Here is a 24,478-nt window from a genome sequence, read left to right as displayed (position 1 = left end):
AAGCATACTCATTTAACTTGAAATAAAAGAGGAAAATATTGTTTTAAAAGGTTAAACCCCTTAACAAAATCATTAAAAAAGGTCAAATGGTTCCAATTAACATTTAAGAGGTTGTTTTTTTCTTTTCATTTCCCATGAATATCTCTTTAAAAAAGAAAAAAATATGTAAAAAAATTCCCTAATTCTCCTTGGTTATTGGGAAGGAGAAAAAATTAGGGGCATTTTAATAATTTGATCTCCCAAAAAACCCCAACCAAATGCCAAAATATCATGCTTGTTAAGGTTTAGGTATACAAATGAGAAACAAACTAATTCAAATTAGCAATTAACGGCATTTTTGTCGTTTGGTACATGCATGGAATTTGCTTGCCAAATAACAAAAATAACTCTTGTTCTTCCTTAATTACTAATTCTAAACAATGCATTCTTCATTTATAACTCTAAATAACTTGGATATTTCTGTCATTCAATTGAGGGCTCTTGGGAATTAAACTCCTAAAATGCCTTTTACTGTTCTTCTTTCTTAATCCTTAACATTGGCGATTTGGAATTTGCTTTCTTTGAGGATAAATATTTAAATAAAATAAAAAAGAAAAAACAACCCTCAAATGTTAATTGGAAACATTTTACCCTGATTTTGCAAGGGGTTACTTCAATGATATTTTACCCCAAGAAAAATGCCCACTTCTGTCAAATAAATCCCTTCATGTCTTACACAGCAACTCTGCAAAAGAACATGATTTGATTATAACATTCAGGAAATATAAAGAGAGACATGCATAGAACTACTATTAAGACAAAATTATCTCCATCCATTAATATATGAAAGAAAATTGTTCCATGAGTCAGCGGGTGCAAGAGCCCACTTACACTTCAGCGTCCATCTTTAAAGTTGGACGGTGTGTAAAATGCATAGGGTCAAATCAGTATTGGATGGTGCCAAAAAATATCCCACAAAAAAAAGCACATTTTAAAATTTAAAAAAAGAAATTCATATTTATGATCAGCTTCGTTTAGATGAAGAGTCCCTAAAATTTTGGATAAAAAATCCATCTTTAAACTGAATTTTAGAGTGGGGCGCACGTATACATATGAGTCGGATGACTCATAGAAAACCCATCCATTCATGAAACCAGCCTTTTCAGTTCCTTGGATCCCTTCACAATCACCTTGCCCCATCACCTAACAACCCTTCACACCTGCATAACACTTTGCCCCCTCAAACAACCAGAAAAGGTCCATAACTTCTAATAGAAATCTTTGTGACAGTTATCGCTCATAAATTCATTTTCCAAGGAGCAAGATGGAAAGTTCCGATGATGATCACATATGTGATCATGCTGGTCTATTGTATTCGACCCGATAAATTGAGGCTCCCCGCCCATTATCTCAATAAAAAGAAGTGAAAATAAATTCATAAAAAATAAATCTAAAATAAGGAAATAAGGGCAAGTTCTAGAAATGAGTGATCCATATTGGATAGAGTTTCAGATGCAGGTGGGTTTCCTGCCAAACAGATTTTCTGCTATCTTGCTATTAAGATCAGCAATTTTGGGTCCTTTCCATAGAGACAATATTTGACAGAGGAAATGGAGGAGGATTTTTGTTAGACAATTTCCTCTGTGCAACCAAAGCCATTCAGTATGTTTAAAGAATATATGCAGACTTCACCCATATACCAGGTGTGATATATCCAGGCTTAGTAGTAAGTATGCCGTAACCTAGCTCTGCCTCTCCAGCATCATCACGGGCCCCCACCTCCATGATCATTGCTCCACCAATGGTTCCCCATCCAACCCCCTTTGCCCTATTTTCCCCAAGTGTGCCTTTCTTATGAAAGTAATCCATGGCTTCCCTCTTCCAGCCTCGAAGACATCAAGGAAAACCCTCTAGTTCTCAGCACGGGGAGGATCTTCCAGCTATTCTCCCTTACCCCTTGCACAACCACCCCCCTATCCCCAAGGTCCACTGCCTCCCCTGCTTTCAACATCTGCAAGACCTTCACCATTTTCGAATGTTCCCTCCTCCAGTAGAACTTCCCACTCCCCGGTCCAGGAGGATGTGGCCAACTTCCCATGACCACTGCTCGCCTTTTCCCCATGTTAAGAACTATGTGAATGGAACTTTCAATCCACCTCGTCACGACCTCAAGGGCATCATAAACTAGATCAAAAACTAAAGGTGCACCTCCTACCCTACCTCGGCAAGCAGATGGACAGTAAGAAAAATGTATTCCCTCAACAATCCCAGATGAAGCCCAAGGAGTGCTGGGGGCCACCCTCCAAATCGAGCCCTAGAACCCAAAGGAAGCTGCCATCAAACAGTTCAGCTTGTGGATCACTGCTAGAGGGACCCCCGTCCACTCCTGGACTCACAACAACATCAAAGCTATGCGAAACATGCAGTGGTTTCATCCAAATTGATTGGGCAGCCTCTGCCCTGAACTCTCAAGAGCCTGTTTGCATTCATAGTCAATACAAGACAACCAGATTCAATCCTTGGATCAATCTCTTCTGCCCTAAGGCATTCAATATTGAAGCGCCAAAAAAAATAAATTTTGTTTTAATTGTTATGACTTTATTCATTTAGAAAGAGAGTATAATGTATTATCCCACAAGGCTAAGGTCTTCCCTTTCAAAAAGTTCCTATAATAAAAAGATATTTTGACTACTTTCCCACCTAGAAAAGAGAACCCACATGTACACATGGAAGTTACAATCAATGCAAAACCTTTTCAGTACAAAAACTTTCCTCAAGCTACATTTTAAAATCTAAACTAGTCAATGAATTTTTAAAAACTCCGGTTGCTTAACCTGTGTGAACACATGCGAACATGAAGGAACTCTAGTACAGCTTTAAAGGTAAACCAAAAAATTCAAAATATAGGTTGTAATTCGCTTCATTTTGGTGAACCCACCAAATATTAAGACTTCCAACAGATTGGCCCGATGCAATGCGAATTTAATAAACATGAAATAAACTTATTCTTCCTTTACCTCTCTCCGCATTACCCCAAACCAACCTCTTAACCACCAACCCCCACCCAAAAGAAAAAACACCCACCCTTGGCCCCCCCATTCTTATGCCACATCCTCTCCTCTACCTTGTTTGTCCCTCGCTCTTGCGTCCTGTCCCTCACCCTTGCGTCCTCTATAACCTCTCACCTCCTCTGTTCTCTCACAATGCATGTTTCTCTCCTTCCAACGGTGCAGAGTGCAGACCAACTCATGAGCTTCAAAGGGGGCCTCAAAGCCCCTACACTATCACCTCCCATCCCTCCAACAAGAAATAAACAATCAAAAAAATAAAAATTAGCAAGAAAAAACACCTCAGTGCCACTACTGCTTCCCCCCCCCAACCACACCAAGCATCACCTCAGCATAAGCTTGGTCATCTCCAAAGTCAAAACTCCGGGCAAATAAAGGGTTCCTCAAACCCCCTTTCCCCTCAGCTTCCCCCAAGAAGCCATCATCCCCCATACAAGTTGCTGATCACCCAGTCAATTGACTTCTTGTCAAGCTTCCAAAACCAGGAGCCCTCCCATTGGTGTCTCTCCCTTGGTTCCCCCATGATGCTGCGCAATTACCATTTTCCTGCCTCCAAGTTTCTTCAAACATCTCATCCTCGATGACCCCCTCATTTAAACAATCTGATGTCCCCTCCTATTCCAATGCTGATGCTGAACATATTGTCTCCCGCCTCTAAGTTTCTTCAAACATCTCATGCTCGATGATCCCCTCCTATAAACAATCTGATGGCCCAAACTTTCCATTGGTTTTGATTATATCTTCGAAAACTTTCCAATGGCTCATATTTGCTTTCTACAGCCCTAATCGGTTAGTAGTCAAAAGACAGCTTAGAAAATTTTAATGAAACATTTGCACAATTCCCCTTTCCATGGTGTCACAGTAGAGACTTTAATGTCCCCCATTGATCTTTTGAAAAAAAAAAAAAGAAAGGTGGCAGGATGACAGTCAGCATGGCTTTGGATTTTGTGCATAGGACTCCCCAATCAACCTTCCTCTCAATGGGACCTCCTTCACTTGTCTAGTAATCAATCCTCCCCAACTCTCTCCAAACTCGACAAATTCTTGATCAATCCAAATTGGGAACATTCAGGTTCCTCGATGACCACATCGAATCATACTCCAATCCTGTTAGGTAACCCCTGCCCCCCACCCTCTTCTTCTTTTTTCCTTTACGCCAGGCCATTCAGATTTGAACATCTATGGTTAGAGGATAGAAACATCCACCCCTTCCTTCCCCTTCGTGGTCCTCTTTCAAAGCCCAGAGGAGGGTTGGCTTCAGCAATTGTGAGAAGCTGCATCTCCTAAAGCAAAATTGGGGGCATGAAATTTTGTTTCAATTGGGCCTGCAGACCTGGCAAGTCATCCTGATCGACGTCCGCATCCAGAGCCTTAAAATGGGCCCAGCGTATCATGTCTAGGTCCATTTGACCTACACGTGACCCAGGTCAAAGGGGTCTAGTTCGACCGGATAGATCCGACTCAACATATATACATGTAGCATATATAATTATATACTAAATGTATATTTTGTATAAGGAAGCATCTATGCAACGCCTATGGGCAAAAAATGAACAGTGTTTTTGCCCATAGGCTCATCACCGTCCGAAAAAATCGGACGACGTGCGGTTTTTGACCACCACAAACCTAGCATGTCCATGGCGATACCACCACAGACATGCTAGGTCCGTGGAGGTCAAAAATTCACGCAGAACCGTAACGGACGGCACGCCATTCATTGCGGGTCCATTCAATAAACCGCCACGGAAATAACAAGTCCATGGTGGTGGCAAAATACTGTAGCATTTCACCGATAGGCGTTTTTTAGGTTTTTCCTTTGTATAATGTATATATATGTATATTTTTAGATATCCCAAACCCAACTCAACCAGGCAAATCGGGTCCAGCTCCAATTGACATGGAACGAACCAGGGTCCAAGTCAGGTCCGGGTCAAACTTAGATCCAATGAGGTCGAGTCTGGGGAAGGGTCGACCCAACAAGGACTCAACCCAGGTCCAGGTCAAGTCTAGGTCAAACTTAGACCTAATGAGGTCGGGGGTCTAGGTAAGGCTCGACCCGACAAAGACTCAACCCATTCATAGAGCTAGCTAACTTGTACCAATTATGATATAAGAATTAATAAATCGTTCAATTTCATCAGCTAACTGGTATTGATTTTGACTTTAACAATTAACATATCGTTGAAGTTCATTACCCTTCCTTGCAATGAAACAAAAGTGTGAACTGTTCAATCACCTTCCCTGGTAATAAACTAAAAGTGTGTTGTCCGTATAATTGGCACTGACTAGAGCCAGGTGTTAAATACTATTAGATGTTTCTGGTATTCCTATTTTTTTTTGTAGATGTTAATAAGTAATATATTCTAAATACACATGGTTTTGCTTACTGAAATAAAACTTCCAAGTCATAGTCTACCAATTTTCTGACAAGAGGCTGAAACACAATGTTGGAAACTACGGATTTGGCTGCCTAGGTGGGTGCCTAGTTCACTATGTGGCCTGTCTACCCCGTGGAAGCTGTTAGGGGTTTGATTGCTTCAAAATAATCTTAGAAACTATATTTTTTAAGAAATACTAGTAAAACACATTATCAAAGTCCCCGATACACCATATTTCATACAGATAGCAAAAAAAGGACTTGCCATTGAATTACATAAAGAGTCTATAAGTCACATTAAAAAAAAAAGATGCCCAATTGGCCAATACCCATTTCCCAAAATCAACATTCCACAATATCAGTTCATCATAGCCAAGTGAAAGAAACAAAAAGAAAAAATATGTCCAACTCCATACTCCCAAAATTACAGCAGATGTGATCATGATGAACTCAGATTTGGTAATTAAGTTTCATCACCACTAAGCCCAAAGAAAACCCACTATGTAATATGTGGCACCTAACTAAAAAAATTAAAAGAACAAAAAACCAAAAAAGAAAATTAATAGAAATAAACCATTTTGATTAAGTTTCAAAGACTTTCCTAAGATTGGGTTACCCAATCTTAATAAAATGCCAACAAGCACAAACAATAACCAACTATGGATTATAGGGCACAAATCCAAACATTAACTTAATAAAAAAAAATTACAAAGTACAAAAAGCCAAACAAGAAAAATCAAATAGAAATAAACCATTTCAATTGAGTTTCTAAGATTTTACTAAGATGGGGTTACCCAATCTTAGTAGAATGCCATTAAATACAAACAAAAACACATTGTGAAATATGGTACACAATCCAAACATATACTCAAAACAAAAATACAAGAACAAAATCCAAACAAAAAAAGAACGACACTTTATTGATCCTTTTTCAATCAAGAATATGGGCCACAAGTACTACCCTAAACTTGAAATAATTTACAAGAATAAAAAAATCAAAGAAGGGGGAAAAAAACACTAAACCAAGCCTTTATGAATATCATATAAACCATAAACAAAAATAAATAAAATATATGGACCTTTTAATTCCCACTAGATCGTGGCTCAAACCGATGACGGGTGAGAGCCAAAGGTCTTCTTTCACAACCAAATCGACCCACAAAAAGTTTCAGATTGATTACTTTTCGATTTCGCAACAAATTAAAAACTTCAAGAAAATTTTTAATCTTCAAAAAGTCTAAAAAAATATTGAGTAGCGTTTGGGAAGCTTAAAATGCCCCCTAAACCCTTTCCCCCTCTTTGCCGGGGGGGGGGGGGGGGGAAATGATATTTTTTGTTGTTAACAAAGGGTATATTTCCACCATCTACCCAAAGGGCATTGGGCGCCACCTAAAAGGAAGGCACCCAGCCTCGGTGCCTAGGCGCTTATGCAGGCAGGAAAGGCCTTTGGCCGCTTAGGCGTCCAAGTGGCCGAATTTTTTAACATTGGCCAACTAGGGGGCCAGGTAGCTGAATTTTTTAACATTGGCTGTAGCAGTCAATGCTAAAGCCCAAAGAGCCCCTCAAACATGTAAAAAGCAGCTGAAAAATAGCATTTATAGTATTTTAAGGGGTATGGACCTTTTTTGCTGTACATACACAATAGCACCAATGCCGATGGCTTGGTTGGCTCCCCAAGTGGGCCATCTAAGTTGCATAGATGTTGCGGCCTTAGGAAACCCATGCAAAGCCAAAAGTCGAGGCATCATTATGTGGTGTGCAGAAGCTCAGCTCTAAACCCGATGGGTTAATTTTTGGAAAATAAAATGCAAGAAATAAAATATGAAACACATACCACAAGAACACAAAGATTTACTTGGTCCACCCTAGAAGGGCTATATCCACGGGCATGACAAATTGAAATCTACTATACCAATGAAAGTTACATCAAAGATTTTGGGACATAGAGTTACTTCTCTAACCCTCGACAAAATCTAGTGGAGCAAACCCTTTTAAGACACTCTCCCGACTGACACCACATGTCGTTCTTCCTTCTGTTTACTTCTGGCAACCATTACAGACAACTCTAGATCGAGACGAGCGAGCAACGAGAAACTAACTCTCTCTCCAACTAAAAGGGGAAACCACCCAAAATCTCCATGGGAACCGCTTCTCTACAAGAAAACAGCCTCTCAATCTTGAGGAGTCTACAGGAGGCATCATCGCAATGTTTCTCTCCATAGGAAGCTCTCTTCTCTCTAAAGGAAAATCTCCTCTCTCTAAAGGGAGACCTTGCAAAGGAAGCCCTACCCCCCTCTCTCTCTAGAGGAAGCCACCTTTCCCATATGACCCAAATAGGGCACACAAATTATCTACTCTTTCATCCCATACATATAAGGTTAGGAATCACACTCAATAAGAAACTTTCTATAGATGTTACATATATCTAAAAACCAAGAGATATATCCAAGAGTCCTAATCTTATTAGATTTCTATTTGCTTTAGGAAACTTATCAATATCAATCTCAATCCCACAAATATGGGATTTCTTTATGTGGGTAGTTTTGGATAGCACCAAATCCAACAATCTCCACCTTGATATCAAAATCACCTGCTCACCATGCCAACATCCATTGGATAGCTTCATAAAATTCTTCATCTTTTGCCACATAAATTTTTTCATCATTCTTGCTAAAAAACAGTGTTTGTCATCAAATTCTCCGCCTCAAATCTTGTAATCGAAACCTTTACAGCCTTTCCGAAACCACAAACCAGGCTCTAATACCATTTGTTGTGCACAGAAGCTCTAAATCTGATGGGTTGATTTTTTTAGAAAATAAAGTACGAGAAATAAGAACCGACAAAAAGAAGAAACATGCAGCAAAAATAAAACAAAAAAAAAATAACAGAAAATGAGAACACCAAAATTTACGGGGTTCATCACAGATGTGACTACATCCATGGGCGAAGACGATCGATGTTTTCCACTAAATCAAATAAAAAAAATTACAAGGCACTTACTTGAGAGAACCAAAAACACAAAGCTCAATGTCCCACAGAGCCTTCTCTCTAGAAAACCCCCAAAAATTTCTCTCTATAATATATCTCAATAGAGAGTGCGAGAGAGATCAAACGCAAAGTGCACCCCACATAGAGGCCTACTTTTTCCATATACGTTCTCTCTCTACAAAAATAGATTTATATATAGAAGAGAAAACCCCAAAGACAAGTACATGAGAAGAACTTTATCCCTATTTTTTCTAACTTTATGGAATCTTGACTTTATCCAAACCAACTATGTAAACTTTCATGTTTATCCTAACCCAACTAGGACTAACCAAAAAAATAATTATCTTACATAATAGAAATTATCCAATTAAATAAGGAACCCACAATAAAAAGAAATTAATCCCATATAAAATGGAATCAAGACAAACTATTATCAACAAATACAAATAATGAGTTTGGTGACAAGGTTATTGGTTATGTTGAATCTAACTATAGGTTATGTGTTTACACTCAGGAGCTCCAATCAATTGGAACCGTGGTTGCCTTGTCTACAGCTAAAACAGAATACATGGCAGTTACTGAGGCAGTGAAAGAAGACATTTGGCTTAGAGGGCTTGTAAGTGATCAGAGCTTACGACAGGATGGGACTATTATTTATTGTGATAGGTAGAGCGCAATGCATTTGGCAAAGAACCAGGTATATCTTGTAAGCACGAAGCATATTGATGTCAGGCACCATTTTATCCGTGAGATAATAGCTGCAGGTAATATCTTGTTACTGCTAATTGACACTAAAAAGAATATTGCAGATATGTTGATAAAACCGGTTCCATTACAGAAGTTCAAGCTATGCTTGGACTTGACTAATGTGTTGCCAAGATAAACACCTATGGGGACAAGGGTGGAGAAAACGGTCGATGGGAATCTCTTTTGGAATTCAAGCTAAGGTGGTGATTTGTTGATAATGATTTGTCTCGATTCCATGTTATATAGAATTAGTTCTTTTTATTGTGGGTTTCCCATTTAAATGGATAGTTCCTATTATGTAAGATAACTATCTTTTAGGTTAATCCTAGTTGGATTAGGATAGATATGAGAGTCTACATAATTAGTTTGGATAAAATCAAGATTCCATAAAGTTACAAAAAATAGCGATAAAGTTCTTCTCACGTACTTGTCTTTAGGATTATATCTTCTCTATATAAAGTAACTTTTGTAAAAAGAGAAAGCATATGAAAAAAGCAGGCCTCCACGTGGGGTGCACTTTGGGTTTGTTCTCTCTCTATTGAGATATATTGTAGAGAGAAAGTGCATAGAAAGAGGGAAACTTTTGGACGTTTTCTAGAGAGAGGAAATTGTAGGGAGAACAAGGCTAGCTTGGAGATTGAGCTTTGTATGTCTGGTTATCTCAAGTAAATGCGTTGTAATTTTTTTTCTTTGATTTAATAAAAAACATCGATCGTCTTCTTTTTTTTTTTGGGTGAGGTAGTTAGGAAAGGGCCCCTACCCTTTGTAGGAATTAAGCCTAGGACGTAGCGTTGCAAAACGTCAAGCTCTAACCAATTAACCCCAAGCTCTTTTTCTACATTGATCGTCTTCGCCCGTGGATGTAGCCACATTTGTGACAAACCACATAAATTCAAATGTTTTCTTTTTCTATTTCTTCTTTCCTGTTTTATTTTTCTTGCTTGTTGCTTGTTTTAGTCAGCTATTTTTTCTCGTACTTTATTTGTCAAAAAATCAACCATCTTTCATGCACAACACATTCGTGATCACAATCACTATTTTGTGTTTTGTTGCTCCTTCCCAGTAGGAAATGACTCGAATAATGCGACCGAATTCAAGGCTTGAAATTGGGAGTTGAGCTGCTCAAGTAACTCAATTGCAACAATATCAAGATTGAGAGAGACTCCATATTGTTGGTAGGCTTTATGACAAGCAACTTCACTCCTCCTTAGCATCTTCACATACTCATACGCAATTGTGTGTGATGGTTATTTGGTGTATTATCCACCTATGCAGGGAAGTAAACCAAGTCTCTGATTACTACAATCTGGCGTGCTAGACCGAAGGATTTCATTGCCTTATTTCAATATTCAGATGTAACAAAGGATGGCTGTTACGAGGTGGTCTTTCCTCGAAACAGTGACCCTCCAAGCCCCTAGATTTTGGATATTACGCCTGTTGGTTTTTTGCTATTTTGGGCAGTAGCCTACTTGTGTAATTTCTGTTGTTATTTTTTCTCTCTCCTCATAACTTCTATTCTCTCGCTCCTATTATCTGGTAAAAATTGCATTCTGAGCACCCAACTTGTGGGATTGCCAACTTTAGTATTAGCACTGTGTAAATTCTTTTATCAATATAAAGTTAGCCTTCTTCCCAAAAAACAAAGGATGCCCCCATAGTAATATCTTCTCAATTTTTTCTTACTGAAAAAGAGGCCGGGGACCTTTTCCACACTGATTTAACCCTCCTAAAAAAAAAAAAAAATCATTCTTTTTTTTTAAAGGATGATTTCCCACACCAGTTGCAAACTGAAACTACATAACAAGTGGGCAATACATGACAAATTTCAAAGAATTTTCCTGTCAATGTTACCTGTCATTAATTAAAATAATATCACACCACATCTCGAAACAGAATTGCAGTCAAAAGAAAGCATACAAACATACTGAAAATGAAAAAGTGCATCCATGTATTATTTACCTCATACCATTTGGGTAGAGTATGATGGATTCCCAATCTGTTGACTCCAGATTACAACAGCTGTCATCCCTAAAAGTCAAACAAAATCCAAAGTCAAAAAGAATCAAATATTTAAGGCATAATGTATGTTGCAAAATGCATACAAGTTCACAAAATGTATATTAAAAATTGCAACATACACAAACATTTAAAAAAGTAATTAATTTGAGTAAAACAAGTGAGGCTCAACAACAATAACTGTTCTCGGGTTTTGAAAAAACAAAACGTTCGTTAAGCCCCACAAACTTCACAGCGAAAATAGAAGCAATTGCATCTAAAGGCAAATCAATAGTTTCTCATTCCATTTTAAAAACTACATAATAGTAAATTACTGCTACCTCTACGAAATGATATAGAAAACAAAGTCGGTTAAAAAATAGCTTTTCAAAATATTTTCTCGAGGTGTACAAGAAAAAAGAAGACAACTAGACTATATAATGTGAGGAATCATTCTAGAAAGACGAGCACCATACAGAACTTCGCCCACTAAAAATGATATTGCCATATCAAATATGATAATATTTCCCCACAACACCAATCAACCTTATCTCAAAAAAAAAAAAACGGACAAAAGTATTTTCCCATAACACATGCAATTGCTGTGAAGCCTTCGTATCTTAATGCATGTATTTCATTTATTCGGAGCTATTAGAGCGTACGTCATTAGTCCAATCCTTTGTAGGAACTACCCATAATAATGAGCTTGCAAAATGGATCTGTGCATAATCTGACCCTTTTTTGGAGAACAATATATCCCCCGTATAGAGCTTCTATTCGATCTATGAACAAAATGGGTCCGGATCTCCTGCAGGAATGGTTTGGAAGATCCAAAAATAGTGGTATTTGCTAGCAACAACATAATGGAGGCAGTCAATCAATATTACAGACACCTAGGACATAGACACCTATCAGCTAAGCAATCCATGAGAAGGGGATGTCATGAAGCAGCAAACTAATTCCAGTTAATGTCAAAAATGTGCTAGCTGCGGAAACCTAAGAGTCAAAGAACTCCATAGAAGTGGGCCGCAGTACGTACTTGATGATAGAAAGGTTATTAATCTCAACTATTCATTTTTAGATTTTTAGTTTTCAAACTTTCTAAGCCTGCCCCATTCAGAACAGTCAGACAAAGCAGTTTGTCCACTACACCACAGCTTCAAAACCTAAGCTTGACAATCAAGAAAGATGGGAACACAAGTGTGCCCCCCATACATTCCATTCAAAACAGAAGACTTGAAATGTGTCAATTGAAAGACTAATGGGGAGTTCATAGAAGATACTAGAGTCAAGTCTTTCCTCTAAAATAGGCGAAGAGCAAAGGCAAGAGCATCATCTCCCATTTGCAGGATGCTTCTGGTAAGACCAGACAAATTCCTGATGTGATGTGAGTTGTCTGCTAATATCTACACCAGGATCAGAAGCAAGGCCTCCCATCATTGCTAATGAGGACAAATTATATGCCCAAGTCCCAAGTCAAATGCAGTTTCTTGGGAAACTAGTTGGAGAGGACACATTTCCATCACGGATACCTAGGTTGATGAGGGAGAGTATTTATCAGGCCTTCTACAAGGCTTGTTGCATGGTCTCCTGAAGGCTTTTCCAAATGTACTCATGAGATCAAGCCAGGGATGATTTCCCTTTTCCACTTACACATTGTTCCCCCTTTCCCATTTGCCACCATCTTTGAGATCCTAAGGTTTTTTCTTTTTACGAGGAAAAGTGTAGGGGCCCCAAATTGTTTATAAGACAACTAATCAAGGAATTATCGGAGGAACTCAAAATCAGTTTCAGCAGGGAGGACACCTCCTATGACCCATAGCTAACCTGCGGGCACTAAATTCTAACATTATTTGAGGATGATTCTAAGATGTCACAAAGGCAATATTCGTCTTGAGAAGCAACCTATGAGCATCGTCCTCAGAGTCAGTGGTGCAGGCTGTAAATTCAAGAAGGCTTTTGCCATGATGGGTCATGGGATATAAAGTTGAGATTCAGTTGAGGCGCTCTTGGTTGCCCGTGCGTATCGGCAAGGCTAGAAAAGCTTCTAGAACCTAAAGCTTAAAAAATTTGAATGAAGGCTAGCCCCTTGCAAGAGCCAAGTCAACTATTAGGCGAGAGATTACTCTATTAAATGACTCCTTAAATTCTTGTCTATAATATTTCCTCCTTACATATCCTGCCTCGGTTCCCAGAAATTGGATAGAATTCAAAAGGAGTTCCATAAAAGACAACGAGAGTCACAAGTGCCATTTGGTCAAGCAGGGGGAAGTCCAAAATACTACAGCTAGGAAGAGCCATTTACACTAGTGGCATTTGTTGCAAGGAAATTCTACTAGGCTAGTGCTCCTGCCCTATAACCATGTTTTCATATTTCAAGAGCAAAGTCACAAGGGAAACCTATTCCTTTCCTATCAAGGATGTGCTCCCAACTACCTAAGAATAGAGTCCTTATAACTATTTAGAAAAACAGAATAATTCTCATTTCAAATAATATGTAAATTATGGCGTAACAAGCACCCCCATTGGAATTACCTACCACCAACCGGCAGCCTTTGACTCTTTTTCTAATGCCAATCTTAGTCTCAAAGAGCAGGGATACCAGTTTTAGAACGTTCATTTTCACCCCATATACGAGTAACATACTGAGAAAGAGCCACAGGTCCCCTTGGATAGGAATAGTGAACAGGACTGGACCAGGCATGGTTAGCAAATCAAAAACCTTGACCTAACTCAGGAAGGCCCCGGTTCTGGTTGACAGCGATGTGACCTGGTTGACTAGACTGGATCATAAAAGGAAACATACAGATGTTATATAACCCCAACGAGACCAAAATTTAAACATAACTTTGACCCAAACAGATTTTTCTTCAGTCGATTAGCCCTCACCAACTCTTGAAAGACCGATCAGTTGTGCAAACGAAATCCTACAAAGAAGGGTATCAGGGAGGTGGTGCCTGAGAGAAATGGAAGGGGGATAAAGACACAACAATGCACAATAAGTTTGTAGGGGCGAGTGATATAACTTAGGATTTCAATCAACAGGAATGCATTATGATAAGGGATGGGGATAAAATTAATTTCTTCAAGTGTGATGCAGCTAGAGGCCCTTAACACCCTTTCCCACATCTAGCCAGTTTAATTTATCCACAGTCGTAGATTAGAAATTGCATGGAGAGGAGTAGGAATTTTACAATTTCTGATCAATAGAAACAAAGAGAAGGTGGACTAGGGAGAAAGTTTTCCAGGTGTCCAAGGGAAGAGTGCATCCTAAGTATGGATACAGACAGAAGACCATGGAAGTGAGACAACATATAAAGCTTTTCAGTCAAATCCTGTCATAAGATTATCTAGTATCTAGGAACTGAAAAGTCCCTCAAAGTTCAAACTAAATGCATATTCAGGCACAGTCCAGTGTCTCTTCAATGATTATGGTCACCCTAAATAAAATTTGTACCATGGACTGCCTCCAAAGATGAGGATAGCAAATTCTACCTGCAGGTTTTTGTATGTTGTGTGGTTGAGAAACATGTGGTTACGTCCCTTAACAATAACTTTCAAAATGTTCTTTCCCAATACTAACTCCAGAGTACCTGGAGACTATTCGGGTGGGTCACTTAAATAATGACACACTCATTCAAATACTTCCTTAGCCCCAGGATATTAGCAAGCTCCAGGATACTTGTGATACAACCAACCAAAGGCAGGAGGCATTCCTGAAAGCCATTGTTTTTTTCCCGTCGAGATCATAACAGAACAAATCTAGTGACTTAAGGACCGGACATCTATCTAAATGTTCGTGTTTTTTGAGACCAAATCAGCTGGCGTTCTATCAAGCACAGATCCCTTAAACTTTAACCCAGCTAAAGGTAACACAAGAACAAAAGGATGAATTCCAGCATCTTATAGGAATCTAGATGAATTCCAGCAACGAAGGCAACAACTATTAAAAAAAAAAAAAAAAAAAAACGAAAGACAACAGATGCAAAGCTAAATGCCAAATTTCAGTTCAAAAACCTATGTGGCACTCAAATTAGCTTGGCAAGCAATTTGAACAGAACACTGACATCGTGCCACACTAAAAGTCAAGGAAGCCAACCCAACAGGACTAATAGCAGGCACTAATACTGCACTGACCGAACAATACTATTCGGAAATGGAAGTCTTGGCTTCCACCTAGGAAAACTGTGCATGCTTGAAACTATAGTTGGCCTGCAAACACTAGAATCAAGCACATTGAAATAAAAAAACAAAAAATAGTGTCCTGGTCCAAAAAATGGTACAATAAACCAAATCAGACTCCGAATCACTGAAGATAAATTTGTATGAACTATAAATTAGCAATAATGAAAATATTAAAAAGGCTATGGCACTTACTTGACAAAGAAACTCATCCAGCTGAATTTTCTTGATGGTCTTTCTCCTCCATTGATCATTGAAATCTTCAAAATGCTGTCCGCAAAATGTTCACACCACTTGCTGTTGTATATATATAAGGTATCGGTTTTTCTGTCCCTATTCCTAGAATCCACAGTTACTCGGAATGGGAAGCGTGAACTCGTTGGTTACCAGTACACATGGCAAGACTCACCTATTAAATACTGGGGTGTTTGGACAAGCCATAATATTCCAGTGGATCACTAGTCCACATCTTAGAAGACGTGTTTGCTTCTGGATGTTCTAAACCTATGCATTACAGATTAACTTGGAAATAACATGAATGCATCTTTGCGCCTCACTGACTTTTAAGAAGGCATTATATACTACATTACTGATTTTTTCATGAATATATATATCATAGTCATCACCTGGCCACAATTGTGATCTATTTTGTTTGATTTAATAATAGCATTAGGTTTCTCTTTTCTGTCCTTAGGAACGACCAATCTCTCTTGCACAATGGTCCTAATGAATAAGGCTTCCTTGCATATATGGGATAAAGAAATTCCTATTTCTGGAACTTTTCTATCTTTGACTAAAAATGAGAAATATAATACTTCCATGATTATTTTTGGTTTTTTAATTACAAGTTTTTACTATAAAAAATGTTTTTTACTGATATAAATTTAGTGATTTCAAAATAAACTGATCTTCACATAATCGAGGCCAAGGTTTTCTTGCATATAAAAGACTAAGATAGTTTACTTCACATGATTAGGCCAATAAATAAGGTTTTCTTGCGTATAAAAGACTAAGTTTATAAACTTTTGAATTTTATTGATCTTTTATTTTCAAATAGAAAATAAACAACATAAAACTCTCTTAAATTTATTATTTTCTTATTATGATTTTTATCGATAAAAAATTACAAATTTAAAAGGATTTAGAATATGCCTTATTCGCAATATTATCCGCTTAGCTCTCTTTTCTTTCTTTGAGAGTAAGACACCAAGTTATCTCTAACAAAAAATAATTATTCACCCAAAAAAACAAATAATTAACTTATATCCACATGGGGCTTTCCTGTGAGCGATGCACAGTAGGGAACTAGCTAATTTCTAATTATGACTGGCCAACATTTAACAAAAGGTTGTAAAGAAACACTCTATCTGGATTGCCAACTGAAAAGGATTACCACTACCAAAACAATATACAAGATAAATACCAACAGGAAATTGCCTAGTGACCAAATGATTGACCCCTGTTGTCTCCATCACGGCTAAACCATTCCCTGAGCACAGAGAATATAAACATACATACGCATGTATCAAGACACTATGAGATGATCCAGAAAGCACATAAACTCCACGAATTAACGGTTCCGAAGTTCAAACACTAGTAGGCGACGGTCAACTAATCAAACAGAATGGGTTGAACAATAAACTCAAACCACGAAGAGTCGAACATGAAGCTGAACCCACAGCTGCAGACTGCAGAAAACAACCAGGTAGGAGGGAATAACCCAAAAAAAACAAAAAAAGAAACAAAAGAAAAGCCGAAATCATCAGAGTTTAAAACTGGCAATCATGTTGAAACTTGTATGTTACCTTCCCACGGCCCAAATAGAAATTCCATGCATCTGTAAAGCAGTTCAATCCAAACTACATACCTGAAAATTAGAAATGAAGAAATTCCACTTGCATTTGATGCATACATAAAAAATGCGATCATGCCTAAAATGCATGATAACCGTGATTTGACAAAACCTTGGAACAAGCAAAACTGCAAACTAGATGAGAGCCAAACCAACACCAGATTGGGCATATGAGAATCGGTCTTAACAAAAAGAGAATACAACTCCAATATCCAGTCACGGACATGCTCCACCAAAGACTAGATATGACAGACTCAGGCAAAAATGGCACCCATTCCTAGTGGTTTCAGACATTAAGAATTCAAACCAGATGGAATTGTGATCCCATACACCAAGAAGAGATACAGAATGTTAAGGGGGACACAACCATAGGATGCTAACTGACACTACCCTGAATTACGACACTGATACAAAACACAGGCGAATCCCAAATTAGGTGCCAGGGATAACTCTTAATGATGAGCCAAATGAGCCAATGGTTGCCTTTTCCAAACCAGTAAACCCCAAGCATGAAGTTATAAACTGTAAGGCCTAAGCATGGAGTAATAAACTGACGGCCACCTCTATCATCACATCATCACATAGACTAGCCATGCCATATTAAATGTTTCCAACAATTCTAGAAACATTCTAAAAGCCAAACAATTTTATTTTTTATTTTTTCGATTGGCACAGTGAGCTAGACAGCTTATCCTAGACGAGGAAAACAAGATATGATGCTAGAACGAAATCCTGCCCTTGCTATTTAATAGAGTGTACGAGACTTTTAACATTTTAGTAAGAATTTACAAGGCCACCAAAGGTATTCCAAGACCATAATAGAAGGCACAATAAAGAGAACATAAATTCATAACATTCATGTGCTACATTCCTCAGAAATCACAAGTGAGATCCACCAAAAGAGAAAGACCCATGTAATGATAAAATAGCACATGGTCACAAAAAACAGAATATTAATCAGAAAGTATTCTTCCACTGGCAAAACAGATCATTCACTATTCAATACGCACAATCAACATTCTTCCTAAGATGAAAAAAAAAATAGACCAGTAAAATGCAACTGCTACAGACCCAATTTACGCAGCCTCAAAGTCATAGCTGATGATCCCTACAAAGTATTGTATTCGCCACAGGAGAGCATGACATTGAATACTTATTTATCTACGTACATGAGCTCGTTGCATGTCATATGCACCCCAGGCACTAGCTCCAGGCCCATACTGGGGTGCACCTTCCGGTCCACCCTGAACCTAACATACCAGAAAAATGAATTGCATTTACAATGTAATCAAGAAATCCACATATCACAGAACACTGCAAAAGAATTCAAAGCAAAATTACCGCATGCATGCCATAAGCAGCAGGGTATGAGTTTCCACCATAACCCATCTCTGGGTTCCCGTAGTTTCCACCATAACCTGCACCTGTAGCTCCATAATCTGGTATCCATAAAACAATAAGAAAACAGAATAAATACCAGTGACCAGTGAAAGCCAAAAATTTTAAAGATGGAGTACCTGGATTTGCGGCTGCTGCAGCAGCACGAGCTCGCTTCTCTGCATTCGCAATCTCAGCTCTCAGTTTCTCCACCTCACGAGCCATGGCAATCAAATTCTTCTCCATAGCCTGACCCTGCTCATAGTTGTCAGCATGCCCCTTCTTCTCGTACTCAATGGCAGCCCTGTATGGCCACAGAAAAAAGCAACCCCAAATCTTTAAGAATTCAAACTACTTGCAAAAAGATCCAAATGCCAAAAGGACCATCACGTTAAGATGCATGAGACGAAAAAGGAACCATCATAGTAAGAAACCAGAAATAACATACACCAATCAATAACCATTCAATTCTCTTCAACTGTACCTAGCTCTCTGTAGCTCCTGTTTCATGCTCTCTATTTCAGCCTTCAATGATGGGACCTGCTGCAAATCAGCATTGGCTCTCGTTGAGTCCTGAGTGAGGGCTTGGACCTGAGACGCCAGCTCCTGCCTATCCACATTGAGCTTCTGAATATCAGCACGCACTTGCAAAAGCTCATTTCTCATGGCATCAGCAGCTCGCAAGTCAGCCTCCATTTTCAAGGATTTCTCATAAACCTCCCTCAATTGCATATCTTTCTCAGCTTGCATTTTCCCAGCAGTGTGAGACATGTGTTGGAGCTCTTGTTGGGCAGCAGCCAATTCTTGCTTCAAGGCCACATGGGTGGCAGCCAATCGCTGGTTGTCAACAAGGAGACCTTGGATTTCTTGGTGTTGGTGAGCCAGCCTCTCCTCAATAATGGCAGGGTGTGGTGGGAGGGGGGGCCCACGACCAAATGGTGCCTCTCTCATTTCCTCAAGAAGAGCAGGATGAGGCATGGGAGCGGGACCCCGAGCATAGGGCATGTCACGCATAGGTGGTAATCCACGTGGACCGCCCTTGATCACATGGGAAGGCATGCGATTTCTTCCAGACATCTTGCTGTCAAATTTGAAGTTTAGCTCCTAAGATGAAAAGCGCATGCATCATGCAATCCAGATATGAGAAAACAAAAATTTGACTCCAGATACGAGAAAATTGGAAAAGGAGACCATGGGAAATGGTATCACACCAAGATAAAATGAGTATGAATTAGGAATTCCAATTAGAAGAAAAGAGGCAGGAAAGAAGGAACGCTATGAACCGATACACTGAAATAACGAGGATGGAAAAAGCAAAAGCATTGAATTACCAAAGTAAAAAGCAGCAAAGAAGGCCACTAGGAGATATGATTGCACCTCCATTATTAAACAAACCAAAAATACCATTACTTTCATAACTCCGACTAAAGATTGGGACTCACCCAAGTCCACTCGGCTCGGGCAGGTCCCAACTTTTATTTGAAAGGAACTAGGGAAGTTGGGAATAATGCCGTTTTTGTAACAGACTCAGGCGAGTCTGCAGCAGACTTGAGGAGCCAAATGTCCAGACTCAGACAAGTTCAAATCTAAAGCAAGTCTTTAGAGACTCATGAGTCTGCACCTCTTTTAGTAAAACATGTTTCCCGAATCCAAAAGGTAAGGTTTCTTAGGCAATTTCTTTCTTAATTAGTGCAAAGAGCTGGATCTTTTGGCCCATTGAGAGCCTGTTTCTGATTACAACAATTTTGGAACTCAAATAAACCATAAGATCCATTAATTTTAGGATCTTTGGGTAAGGATTTCTTCTGAAAAATGGCTCCCCCTAAATCCAAAATTATCATAAGTATGGGATGAGGATTTGAAGAACATTTTAAGCTTACGTGTCATTGAAGAAAAAGAACCTCCAACTGCCGGGTTTTCTTAATTAAACACCCTTCATGATTCTGAATATTAGGCGATACTTTTTAAGTTATTTTCCTTTTTTGTTTTAAATTTTGGTTGGGAAAGAACATGTGATGATGACTATGATGCAGTTAGAGGGACAGCATTGGAAATCAAATGGGTATGGTTTGCTATAACCCTAACCCTTTAGGGGCAAATATGCAAAATGCCGGAAATAAGTGGTGTTGTGCATTCAACTTGGAAAGGCTCCCCCTGCTCTCCAAATCCATTGTATGGCTAACGAGGCACCATCGCTAATACATTTCCAACAACACATCAGTACCTAGTGGAGTGTTCCCAAGTGAAGCCTCAAATATTTGTTTCTCAAAATACTTTGGGATATATAGGATTATTTTGTAGATCATCTACTTTTTGTGCCCCTCTTGCCATTTTTCAGAAAAAAACTCACAATAAATTTTAAAAAATTGCTCAAATATTACATACTGTCGAATTTTTAAAATAAAATTTATCTTTTTTCCCCTCAAGGTGTTCAAATCTCGTTGCATATAAGCCTTCTGATAAAATCTAAGGGTGCTCTATGTTTTACTTCTTTTTCTATTTTTCTTCAATTTTTCATATTGTTTCCATCTTTCTTTATATTTTACGGAAATTGCTACTCTATAAATATCGCGGACAAAACACATAGAGCCTGAGACTCAGCAAGTCAAACCGCCCAGGGACCAGCTAAATCCCAAAGCAAGTATATGCTTTAAAACATTGACAAACCGTAGGTCAAAAGACCTTCAAAAAAATATTACTTAATTCCTTACAATGTTAAAAAAGGATACAATAATTAGTGAAATGAAGACCTGACCAGACCTAGAACTGGTGGGCCCACCAGACCGTGGGCCTATCAAACCAGGGACACGAGGGAATACCCGGTTCGATGCCTAAATGAGCTTGTTCGGCAAATGCAGATAGAACCAGCCAGAACTGCTACAGTAAAATCTACATGGCCCGCTTCCCTTTTATTTTTCCATCAATTTTAGCCACTTTTGTCTTTTCCAACATCGTTTGAGGTGTTTTGCTAATTAGTGACATTTAGTTAGGGGGTGTTTAAAAAGTAAGTTTTTAAAGAGAGGGAGACTCTCCCTATCTACTTGAAACCGTTTGCAGCCTACTTTCCAGCAACTTTCTGAGAGGAGTTTGGCCACTCGTTCCACACTCTTCAACCTCCAAGTTTTGTTTGATTTTTTTTTTTATTTGATTAGTTTTATATTTAAAATAAACTAGAAAAATAATGTTTTTGGGGCATCTACAAGTAATGCATTTTTTTCCCAATGATTGCAATGAGTAGTTTTAGTGGGCTTATGGAATTCATTTGCCTATTTGGTAGATTTTATAACTTTTGTCAGATCATATTCCATATTCCTTTTTTCTTTTTCTTTTTTTTTTTTTTGGGGGGGGGGGGGGGGCGAATGATTTTTTCTTTCATTTCTTTCTCAATGTCAAATTGGTACCATATCCGTAGACATGTTTATTATCTTGGATGCAATTGATGGAGGTATTTTTTATTGGAATTTGGAGAACAAATTGTGTGCCATTACTACGGATAATTGCACTTCTAATGATTTTGTTGTGAAAAAGTTAAAAGAGAATTAATCTGAAAGCTTTTACTTGGAGGGAATCACTCTCACATGAAATGTTGTGCACACATTTTGAACATCATAGTGCAAGCAGGGATGGGATTAATACATATTGCTATTGAAAGTGTGTGTGAGATTGTTAAATATGTGAATGCATCTCCATCAAGCATGCAAATATTTAATAAAATTGCACAACAATGCCAAGTAAAAAGGGTTTAGTCTTGGTTGTTCCCCCAAAATGACATAGATACATAACTTAAAATTTTGGTCAAAACATTGGAATTCAGTAATGCATCCACAAATCAGAAAGGTACAATGCGGATCCAAATATCCAATCCACTATACTATAACATAATAAATCCAATATCATGCTTTCCATCCAAGAGATTGTTGTTCCATAGTTCTTTGTCACTTCTTTGGTACTCAAAAAGAACTCAAAATGTCAAATCGATAGATCAGCCAGCAATATTCTAATCATGTTTTGGAATTCGAAAAGAAACAAATCTAGCCAATCCCATTTATTCAATACTATGATGGATAACAATATCAAAAACTCAGTAAAGGACCTAAAGAAAGTGAAAGCACAAGTCAGCCATCATAAAGACCCAAATTAAGCCACTGAGAGAAAGAGGACCACACTTGTTAATTTTGATAATTCGACTTATAAAATAATTTTCTATCATCAGCAGCTTCCCCGGAAAACCCCAATTAATTGGGAAAAGGCTTTGATGATGATGAATCGGCAGCTTCCCCACCAACTAGAAAAGAGGAAAAACAGGCAGATGTACACACATACACATACAGCCACACAGAAATCAATTCAGAATTTTATAAATGAATCAGCACAAGCAACACAAGTAATCACTAACAGTGAGTCCACCATTGCCAAGAAAAAAATACAAGGAGAGAAATATAGGCATTAAAAACAGTAAAGGATATGCTCAATCAACAACCAACATATGCCCATATACAAATGATGATCTACCAATACAACACCAATGACAAAGAAGCAAGCACTGAAATAGTGAAAGCAAGAATAAACGAAGTTTCAAACAGAATCTTAGTTTCTCATCATCAACAAAAAATGGAACACATAAACTGATATAGGAAAAAAAGAAAAAAGCAAAAGAAAAATGTTAAACAAATAAGTAAAGAATCTAAAAGACCATTGAAAACAATTTTGAACTTCCATTGTCAACGAAACCTCCAAAGCCTAGAAAAACAGAAAAAGTAATGATCCAACAGAAAGAAGTAAAAAGGAAAAACAAGCACAATTGACAAAAAACAAACAACCACAAAAATAAAAACACGTATACGAGAAGATCATCACGCACAATGCTATCACATCAAATGAATCCTCAGAACTACAATACGAAGCAATAATATAATAAACAAAATATGATAATTGTAACATTGAAAATTATGGAGAATAATGATAAAAATAACAAAAATAAAAGAATATCGGAAGTTAGAACCACCAATGAACAGACCAAACGATATAAATCCGATGTACCATAAAAAAAATCCCCAACAGGTTTAGAAAACCAACATAAAAGCCTTGAAAAAACAATAAATATTAAATAACTATCTTTAGAATGAAAACAATAGCCCAAAAAAACAGACAAAGATAAAATAGCTTATATTAAGCATCCTACCTATAATAAAGCTGAGAAAATCAGCTCACATAATAATACAAAGACAATCTTTAGAATGAAAACAATAAGCCAAAAAAGCAGACAAAGATAAAATAGATTATATAAAGAATCCTACCAATAATAAAGCTGAGAAAACCAGCTCACATAATAATAAAACGACAATCTTTCACATTATATCAGAGAACAATCACCCATCCAAAAAAGGGAAAAAAACCCATCAATTTTTCATGGATTAAAATCAATTTTCCATGAATTAAAATCTTGACATACATAATATAAATAAGAAACCCTAAAAACCGAAACCCAATTTTTGAAACCAAACAAAACACGCATACCTTTTTTCTCGTAATATGATTTTATACAGAGAAAGAGGTGGTCAATCTGATCCTTTTGTTCCTCTTGTTGGTAATCTGATTTAGAGAGAGAGGTGGTCGATCTGCTTCTAGAGAGGGGGAGAGAGGGCTTTATGAGAGAGAAGGCTTTGTGAATGGGGCGCTTAGAAAGAGAGCAAGAGTGGCCAGAAAGAGAGAGGCGAGAGAGGTAAAAAGACAGCGGGGGTTCGTTAGGTTTAAGTAAAGTGTTTTCTTTTTTTTTTTTTTTTTTTGTGGAGGTAAAAAAGTAAAGCTCAGAAAGAGAGGATTGGGATTCAAAGCTATATGATTCGGGCTTTCCAGGCTAAATGCGGGGTCATCCTGGCCCTGGACCAAACCTAAATTGATTTGTTTAACCCA

The 24,478-nt window shown here is 38.1% G+C and overlaps 1 protein-coding gene across 27 annotated transcripts; it reads right to left on the bottom strand.

Moving 5' to 3' along the window:
* Window positions 1–487: 487 nt before the first annotated feature.
* On the bottom strand, window positions 488–24,262 carry LOC18423141 (structural maintenance of chromosomes domain protein). Of its 27 annotated transcripts, none has more exons than XR_016059030.1 (7): window positions 24,083–24,262; window positions 19,050–19,669; window positions 18,706–18,869; window positions 18,530–18,627; window positions 18,260–18,438; window positions 11,119–11,187; window positions 488–724 (listed from the first exon to the last, which is right to left on the bottom strand). XR_016059030.1 is itself a non-coding variant. In XM_011627200.3 (5 exons), the coding sequence occupies exons 2-5, from the start codon at window positions 19,640–19,642 to the stop codon at window positions 18,346–18,348; spliced, it is 948 nt and encodes a 315-aa protein (XP_011625502.1). In that variant the 5' UTR covers window positions 19,643–19,669; window positions 24,083–24,262; the 3' UTR covers window positions 18,010–18,345. The 27 variants fall into 27 exon arrangements, 7 of the variants coding, with proteins under 7 accessions (XP_011625502.1, XP_088727697.1, XP_011625500.1 ...); XR_016059036.1 differs by having other exon boundaries at window positions 11,126–11,187; XR_016059038.1 differs by having other exon boundaries at window positions 18,358–18,438.
* Window positions 24,263–24,478: the final 216 nt, after the last annotated feature.

This window comes from Amborella trichopoda, chromosome 7 (assembly GCF_054954075.1).
Source record: "Amborella trichopoda isolate Santa Cruz 75 chromosome 7, AtrichopodaSantaCruz75HAP2 v2.0, whole genome shotgun sequence".
NCBI classification, from domain to species: Eukaryota; Viridiplantae; Streptophyta; class Magnoliopsida; order Amborellales; family Amborellaceae; genus Amborella; species Amborella trichopoda.
The sequence above is the reverse complement of the archived record's forward strand: the minus strand, read 5'-3'. Positions and strand labels throughout refer to the sequence as shown.

Bases quoted from the DNA above. Each gene is read 5' to 3' on its own strand.
- LOC18423141 (XM_011627200.3), bottom strand. From the start codon at position 19,642: ATGTCTGGAAGAAATCGCATGCCTTCCCATGTGATCAAGGGCGGTCCA. The intron at 18,870-19,049 runs GTACAGTTGAAG...GTGGCCATACAG, and splicing joins CAGGAGCTACAGAGAGCTAG to GGCTGCCATTGAGTACGAGA. The intron at 18,628-18,705 runs GTACTCCATCTT...TATGGATACCAG, and splicing joins TGCAGCAGCCGCAAATCCAG to ATTATGGAGCTACAGGTGCA.